The sequence below is a fragment of the Cololabis saira genome, chromosome 20, assembly GCF_033807715.1.
Source record: "Cololabis saira isolate AMF1-May2022 chromosome 20, fColSai1.1, whole genome shotgun sequence".
Taxonomy (NCBI): Eukaryota; Metazoa; Chordata; class Actinopteri; order Beloniformes; family Belonidae; genus Cololabis; species Cololabis saira.
The window spans coordinates 2,289,002-2,297,802 of record NC_084606.1 but is presented as its reverse complement, the minus strand read 5'-3'; the positions used below and the strand labels follow the sequence as shown (position 1 = coordinate 2,297,802).

Here is an 8,801-nt window from a genome sequence, read left to right as displayed (position 1 = left end):
AAAGTGATTAAAAAGAAGAATAAACTCAATCACATGACAATGTTTTTAACAAAAAAAGTAAAAATAAAAATAAAACTTGTTTTTCAACCTTTACAAACTAATGGAAATCTTTACTTTGATTTGGTAAATATTAATTTGTAAGAAATGATTTAATGACAAGAAATAGTTGCACAGAAAAGTAAATCAGATGACTTTTCGTTAAGAAAATGTGATAAAAGTAAGCCACATCGATCAGTTTTCTCATATCATAATTTTAAACCTTTTTGATTTGCTATCTATTTGTGTTACCAAACTTGAAGTTGTTTATAAAGAAACTTTAAGAACATTAAAAAGACACGACATCCAGAGTGGAAGGTTCACTTTCACCCTCAAAGAGACGGAGGTTGATTATAATCAGTCTCATCAGACCTTAAATGCGTCTTTTAGGCTTCTTTCTGCCTGTTGTTTTGTAATTTTCTTCCAAGTTTCAGGAATGTCAGCTGGCTTTGCCTTATATGCTTCAGCAAACTTCTCGTTGTACTTGTTCATCACATATTTCCAGAAGTCTGATGCCTCAAGACTCCGATCAGGTGGGATGTGCCAGTCTGGGAAGATTTCCCTGTAAGTCTTGTAAGGATGAGCTTCCATGTTGGTTTCGCTGCAGCGAAATGTGATGTCACTGATCACAAGAGATGTGCAAATGTCAGTTATAAGTTTTGTTGAACTGTCCCACCTGAAGTTACCCAGACCTTGTGGTCGATGCAGGGAAGCATGGTGTTCTTTATGTTTGCCTCCTCCTGCTTCACAGGGAACTTTACAGAACGGACACTGTTTCCCACAACCAACCACTCTGGTGAAAAGCTCAGCCTGAGGATTCACACGGAGATGTTCTAGTTTTCTCTCAAAGGTTGTGTCTTTAAACTTCTTCTTAAGAGTTTTTTCCATATTCTCCACAGAGTCAGTTAACCAACCAGCAAACTGCTCCAGGTCAGCGTTGTTCAGAATCATGAAGGCACCAAGAGCATCCTGGGAAATGACCAGTTTATCACCGAGTTCTTTGCAGATGTGTTCAACAAATGTCTTCAGGTCAGCACTCTTCTCTGATTTGGCCTTTTTCATGGCATCCTTTATATTTTTGATGCTTGATTTGAGATATTCTTCCTCATATCCAGATGTTTTAGATGCATCTGAGAAGTGCTTCTTTATTTGTCCAAGTATCCATGTTTTGACATAACCCTCATAAAAGAGAATGCAGCCCACATAGCTGTTGAAGTCTTCCTTTGACAGCAAATCCATCAGAACTGAACCCTGGAAGGAGCTTCGTGTGCTGAACGCTTTACTTCTCATCATTTCTTCGGTGATATTCGGACCCAGAGAAAGGTAGACAAAGTCTTCAACAGCAGGTTTCAGACATTGTTCTGTGAACTCGTCAGCCTTCTTCTGGCACTGGTCTCGTTTGTGGAAAACATCTTTGAAATCTGCACAGAACTTTTCCTTGTTTTTATCCAGAAGGATCTTGGGGTCATTTGCTTGCATGAAGTCTTCATGCATTCCCTGAAAGTTTCTGGCTGCATCTGCACAGATGTGCTGCTTTAGAGGAACTTCAAACTTAATGTCTGTCTTAACATCAGCATTGCTCAACATGTCATCAATGATGTGAAGGATCTCCTGGATGTATTTATTGTGGTAGTTGGTTTTTCTTTTCTTTTTGTTTGTTACATAGTCTTGGCAAGCATCTATGATGTTGTCAGCCACTTTTTGTCTTGGGTTTACACGATTTAGATTCATCCAAGCCATGACTTTCTCTTTAATTTTGATTGCAAGTCCTTCAGATTTGTATTCTGAGATGAAAGGCTCCAACCCAAACTCTTGGAGAGGTTTTTTATTCAGGAGTTGACATGCATGACTCCCTTTGCGTGTCACATTTGCTCTCAGACAGTGGTCCACGTCTGTGAAGACATCTGTGCGTTTCAGATCAGGGAAAGACATCTTACTCAATGTTTTTTTCCACATCTTATCAAACTCGTTGTTTAACTCTCTGTCTATCATTTGGACTTTTTTCTTTCGACACTCAGTAATTAAATCACTCACTGCCTTTTCTATTTCTTTTGTGTGATTCTCCTTGATTTTGTCCACTTCTTTCATTCCCCGTCTGATATCAGCTGTTGCTGTGAGCTGATTTACGACAGAATTTTCCAATTCTCGACGAAGCCTCTTTGCACTGTTTTTAAATTCCTCTTTGTGTTCTTGAACCAGATAGACATGCCCATCTGTCTGCTTGAAGTATTCCTCCAGATTGCCAAGGAGCTTCTTCTCCCATTTAGACAGCTCTGTGGTTGCTTCATGTTTTAACTGAGGAAGGAATTCTTGCATATCAGATATTTGAGACTTTGCAGCAACTGTACCAAAGTTGGAAATCTTTGTTTCTGCGTTGCTAATCCAGTTGTACATTGCTTTCTTGAATTCCCACTCCCATCCGTTGAACTCTGTGCAGAGCTTCATGTATGCGTCAGCTACAAGGCTGTTTCTGAAGCTGAAGATGAAGTTTTCGTGCGTCACAGCATTCCACAGACTGGTCATCCACTCTTTAAACTCCAACAAATCATTAGCAGATGATACACACTCTCCCAGTTGTTGGATGATGTTCTTCTTGAGCTCGTATAAAGTCTGGCTGTATCCCACATTGACTGGTGCCATTGGTGGGTTTCCATTCCAGAGTCCAGGAACGTAGCAGTTCCCCGTGTCTGGACTGTACTCCATCACATCAGTGAAGCTTCTGTTCTTCTCTCTCTTTTCCATTTTGGCGGCTGCTTGGGTCATCTCATTTAACTGGTCCAGGAGCAGTTTTCTGTCTCGTAGGTTCTTCTCATGAGCAGAAACATCAGAAACATTTTGATGAACAAACTGACATTTTGGTTTTTTGCCCACCTCCTTCATCCTGAGGAAAGCATGAACCACTATTTGCAGAATGTCCTTCATTTCAGTTGAATTCTCCATTGCAATATTGATAATGGTGATATCACTCAGCCCCACCACAAGCGTTGCAAGCTCGTTGTCATGCTCATAGCTGTTTTCCAGCTTAGCAAGTTCTGGTGACTTTAAGCCTTCGGTGTCAATGATCACCATGAAGTCACAGCCAAATTTCCCTTTGACGTCTTCATTGAGTCTGATGAGCAGCATGAAGGCTCCCCGAGTACATCGACCACTGCTGACTGCAAACTGCACTCCAAACATGGTGTTGAGGAGAGTGGACTTTCCAGTGCTCTGAACTCCAAGAACTGTAACTACCCGTATTTTGTTCTTTTGAGACACCAAGTGATTCAGCTGCTTGAAAACGTCACTCACCCACTTCAGCGGTATGTTGGATGTATCTCCGTCAACAAGTTCAAGAGGAAATCCATCAAGCAACAACTGTGCACAGAGTTTGGGCAGATGTTGCAATTGTTTACGTGATGGGTGTGTTTCTGGAAGTGAGAGGGAAGCTTCATAGATCTGACCCATTTCACGGAAGAAATGTTCAGTCCCCAGAGAGCTGTTGGAAAGTTGTCTGTCAATTTCTTTCACCTCCTTTTTATGTGCAGAATCTTTGCTCTTTTCTTTATACAGCTCTCTTAGTGCGGAGAGTTTAGAACGAGAGACGTTATCAAGGTTCATTCGCATCCATTTCAGGAAATAACATCTTTCTATTCCTGGTCTGGATATTGCAGTGATGAAGCATGTCATTGCTGGGGACAAATCACAAGAGTTCTGCTTTTTCCGGAGTTCGTTCCTCTGCTCCTGAAGTCGACTTTTGTACATTTCTACGTTGTCAGATCCAAGTTTTTGAAGGCGAAATTCTTCTTTTTCTAAGTTAGTCAGATCCTTCCATATTTGGCCTTGCAGGGGAAGTTGTTCATCTTTGTACTGAAGAAGGTCTTGAATTTCTTTAGTGATGGCATCTGCACTCTTTTTTCCAGCCTGACACTCTTTAGAGTCTTCATCAACCAGGATTCCCAGTTCATGAGCAATGTCAGCCATATGTGCTATTGGCATCTTCATCTGTGGGTTCTCAACTACACCTCTGACTGTTTTCCTCAAATGTTTGATAAAATCGGCAATGTTTTGCTCTTTTGTCTTTAAAATGCAGTTGCTTGCAGTCAAGTTTAAAGCAGTTGCAACTTTTTCCAGTGTTTTTAAGCTGAAGTCCTTGCTCTCACTGTTTCCCACCAAGAAGATTTGAGCTTTCTGGTTCTGGTTAGTAAGAATTTTGCACTCAGAGTCCAAATGGTCAAAGAACAAAAAAACTGCTGCAGATGTCTGACACAGAAAGGAGTATTGTGTTTCAAATGAAGCAATGTCCCCATGAAGATTAGCAACAGCCACTGGTTGATTGAAAAGATCGATGTCTGTGTTCCCACCAGGAAGGTACCAGGTGATTTCTGTCAGTCCGTTGGATATTCTTTTTGGACTGTCACCTCCCTCCATGTTGTGGTGAACAAAGGTGTCGTGGTACTGCTGAGAATTGCTGAGAAGCTTGTTGAGGATCTCTGACTTTGACAAGGAGCAGTTACCCAGTCTCACAAAAGAGATCATTGGAACTTGAGAATCAACTATTCTCTCTTCAATGAAACCCTTGGATTGTGAAAGAGCTGGAGGTCTGTACTTTTTAACAATGTCTCTCATGGCCCACAGCATGAGCTTACACCGTTCTGTATCACAGCTGGGAAGCAGCAGAGGCACAGAGAACTGACACATCGACATTTTTAGTGCCATTTCTTGTTGTACAAAACCATCTGAACACAGAAAGAGGGCAGTGATTATGTCGAGAGGGTTTAGTGTGTCACCTGTTTTTGTACTGTGAAGTAGATCACAGAAATCTAACTTAGTCCCTGATGAATCATTATACTTTGACTCATCAGCTGGTGTGCACTTCAAATTTCTAGCTGTCACATTAACCATCATCAGTTTCTTTAGAAAATACCAAGGGAGATCTGATTTACTCTTGACAGGAACATCAGTGATGGTCTTCTCATCAATCTCCAGGATCTTGCTGAGTGTTAGCTTCTCTCTGTAGAACGGCATCAACCCCAGATCCTCCAACAGGCTCTCCATGTCCGTCTCTGTGGAGATACAGAAAACATTCATAAAATAATTGCCTTGTGCCCTTAAACTGCCGCAGTTACAAGAGGAGCTTAGTGTTTAAAATCAACCAGCTACCCCATAAATATTAAACACAACTGTTGATTATATGAACCCATGAACCAAGTTCAATAAAGTTCAACAAAGCCAGGAGAGCTGGTTCTCAACAAACATAATATGGGAACAGGGATGTTGAGGACTGCAATGATTATCATCAACTGGGTTACTAAGGCCCAGATTTCTGCTCCAGGTACCACGTGCTCTCACAATGAATAAATTAAAGCTGCAAGCAGCGATGAACGGGCCATTGCACCTTTGTGCACGTTCCGGCTGCAGTGGAAGCTTGTATGACTTGCATGTAGATTCTTCAGACCTGGACATTTAGTGGATGACACCAGCCACGACTCTCTATACCAAACTATTCAAAAGTTATGGCAGAAAGTAGGAACTATCAGATATCGACCATTCAGACGAAGGGGCGGGGCTAATTTGCAGCAATTAAGGTCAAGTACTCAAAACCGAGTCAGATGACACTACCAACGACTCTCTATGGGAAACCATTCAAAAAATATGCCAGAAAATAGGGACTATCAAATATTGACCAATCAGAAGAAGGAGCCGGGCTAATTCAGGCCAATGAAGGTCAAGTACTCAATACCGATGACAACACCCACATGTCTTTATCACAACCCGTTCAAAAGTTATTGCAGAAAGTAGGAACTATCAGATATGGACCAACCAGATGAAGAGGGGGCGCGCTTTTTGGCGTCTAGCGTCGCCACGGTAACGCTTTTGAAAGAGAAAAGTAATGTTATAGATCGAAAGTAACGTAGTCGCAGGATGGAGATGCACATTTTGATGTATAACACATCTTGGTGCACGTTACGGTTCGGGCCGTATTAATTCTCGAAGGAATGGCATAAATTGCGCCAAAATCACACGATTAATTCAGAATGTTCAAAATGGCCGACTTCCTGTTGGGTTTCGGCCATGGCGCCAAGAGACTTTTCTTTAAGGTGCGACATGATACAGGTGTGTACCGATTTTTGTTCATGTACGTCAAACCGTATTATGGGGCTTGAGGCGCAAAGTTTTCTAGGGGGTGCTGTTGAGCCGTTAGGCCACGCCCATTAATGCAAACCATTAAATATCACATTTTTTGCCAGACCTGGCTTGCGTGCAAAATTTGGTGACTTTTGGGGCATGTTTAGGGGGAGAAAGGCCTTCATTTCGTTGGAAAAATAAAGAAAAAAGAAGAAGTGCTTAATTGTTTGTATTTAAGACATTTAGTGTCTGTTAGTGATGTTGTTGTTGTAAGTCTAACAGTTATTCCTGTAATAATTTACCACTAGTTTGTATTGAATGATTATTTCCTTTATCTGTCCTTTTTATTTAGCATTTAATCATTGTTTTTGTCGTAAATTATCATTAGTAATTATTTGCACTATTTAAATTGTCTAACAATGGAGTCTATAGTCTATTTAGTGTTATAATGTTTAATAGGGCCCAAGCACTTACAGTGCGAGGGCCCTATTGTATCTGTAGGATTTTTTTCCCTTCTTTCTTTCTTTTTTTTATTTTTCCGATGAAATGAGGGTAGAGGTAACAATAGACTCTATAGTCTATTTATTTATTTATTTATTTTTTTTTTTATTTTTTTTTTCTTTATTTATTTATTAACATACAGTGCAAGCAACAACAAAATACGACATGTGTGTGTGTGTGTGCGTGTGCGTGTGCGTGTGCGTGTGCGTGTGCGTGCGTGCGTGCGTGTGTGCGTGCGTGCGTGCGTGCGTGCGTGCGTGCGTGCGTGCGTGCGTGCGTGCGTGCGTGCGTGCGTGTGCGTCTGTACCTGGAAGGGTGTGTTGACCCGCCTCACCAGCGTGTCCAGCACCTGAACTCTGTCGTGTTGGTGCAGCAGGACGAAGGACATGAAGGTTTGCAGCAGGGAGGGTTCGGCGACGGCGCGCAGGAACAGGTCTAGGTAGGCGGTGGTGGTCATCACCTCCTCCACGGTCAGCTGGGGGGACAGGGGGGGAGACAGGTGAGGGGGGGGGGGGGGTTGGGAATCCATTGTGTATCCATTTTTTTGCTGGATACACAATGGATTCATACAAGTCCTGGAAGCCTTTATGTATGGCAATAATGTCAATCGATGACGTAAAAGATGCCTACATATTTGGATTTATGATCGCAGGATTTCTCCTGATTATCTCCTTGATCGGAGGTGGGGGTTTCCTGATGTATCGACATATGCGTAAGTCGTCGGCAGCCTTTTTGGCTCTTTCAGAGCTGCTGGACGTGGCAGAAGGATCAAGCAAGGCGATCAACGCTCTGACTTTTACGTTTGGGGAGCAGGCCCGTAAGCTGGATGCGATTCTCGAGCAGAACCGCAAGCTGGCCGCGGTGTTCGAGCTCATTAACAAGATTGATAACAACATGGAGAAGCTGGGAGCTCAGCTTGGCTGGAATTGATCACTATTCGTCTGATTGGAGATGATGATCCAGAGACTGAAGGCAGACGGAAAATTACTGGGGCTGCCTGTTTTTTCAAAACAATTGCAAATTCTACAAATTTGCCCTTGACAGAGCGGTCTTGGCCCGACCGCTCCTGCTCACAATCTCCTGGAGGAATGTAAATCCTCCCCTCACTACACTAGCCCTCCCCTCTCCCACAAACATCTGCGGACCCTGTTTTCAGAACTGTACGAGCCGCCTGATAACATCAAGGACATTGACTGAAGCAGCTCTGGGCAAATGTTCACGGACTACCGCTTACACACACACAATGATAAATACACCTTCCTTTAATGTCAACGCCTTCGTCGGCCCCCCTCTTATCACCCCCCCACCCCCCCCCCCCCCCCCCCCCCCCCGACACGGACGTCGGGTTTCGAGCGCCACTTAGACGGACTGTGCCGGGATTCCCCCCCCCCGACTTGCCCACCCCCCATCACCCACATGCAAGACCTGTGACGCCTGTTGTTGTTTCTGTGTGCTACTGGGGTGTTTTTTTGCAACTTGATACTGTGTATTGTATGATATTCAGTGTGAAGATGTATTTTTTTCTCCTCCCCCCTCCCCTATCCCAGTGTTACCCTTTGGAGAACAGGCGCACAATACCATCGTGTCGCCGCCGGTGTATCCGAAGTCAAAAACAGTTTTCTATGCTGACCTAATAAACTTGATTCTGATTCTGATTCTGATTCTAACAATAGAGTTTATAGTCTATTTAGTATTATAATGTTTATTAGGGCCCAAGCACTTACAGTGCGAAGGCCCTGTTATATCTGTAGGATTTTTTTCCCTTCTTTCTTTCTTTTTTTTTTCTTTTTCCGACGAAATGAGGGTAGAGGTAACAATAGAGTCTATAGTCTATTTATTTATTTATTTTTTTATTTTTTTTCGTTATTTTTTCTTTATTTATCTATTAACATACAGTGCAAGCAACGACAAAACACGACATGTGTGCGTGCGTGCGTGCGTGCGTGCGTGCGTGTTTTTGTGTAAATAAGATGATTAAAGTAGATACATGAATTGAGAATATTAATTCGAAAGTAAACAAATATATAATTATCATATAGAGTGGTGTAGCATGATATCATATAAATATAGCATAATAATATAGTAATATCCTAATATAACATAATTTTTATAAAATATTATAACATATAACCAAATTATATCACCATACTATAATATAT

General features: G+C 42.1%; 1 protein-coding gene across 1 annotated transcript; it reads right to left on the bottom strand.

Moving 5' to 3' along the window:
* Positions 1 to 402: 402 nt before the first annotated feature.
* On the bottom strand, positions 403 to 7,350 carry LOC133420909 (up-regulator of cell proliferation-like). The gene is made up of 3 exons (XM_061710791.1): positions 7,273 to 7,350; positions 6,950 to 7,117; positions 403 to 5,076 (listed from the first exon to the last, which is right to left on the bottom strand). Exons 1-3 carry the CDS (start codon positions 7,348 to 7,350, stop codon positions 403 to 405), a joined length of 4,920 nt encoding a protein of 1,639 aa, XP_061566775.1.
* Between the last annotated feature and the right edge of the window lie 1,451 nt (positions 7,351 to 8,801).

Excerpts from the sequence above, each read along its gene's own strand:
- LOC133420909 (XM_061710791.1), bottom strand. The coding sequence starts at position 7,350 with ATGTCGATACATCAGGAAACCCCCACCTCCGATCAAGGAGATAATCAG. Across the intron at positions 7,118-7,272 it reads GCGATCATAAATCCAAATAT|CTGACCGTGGAGGAGGTGAT; the intron begins GTAGGCATCTTT and ends CTGTCCCCCCAG. Across the intron at positions 5,077-6,949 it reads GGGTCAACACACCCTTCCAG|ACGGACATGGAGAGCCTGTT; the intron begins GTACAGACGCAC and ends ATCTCCACAGAG.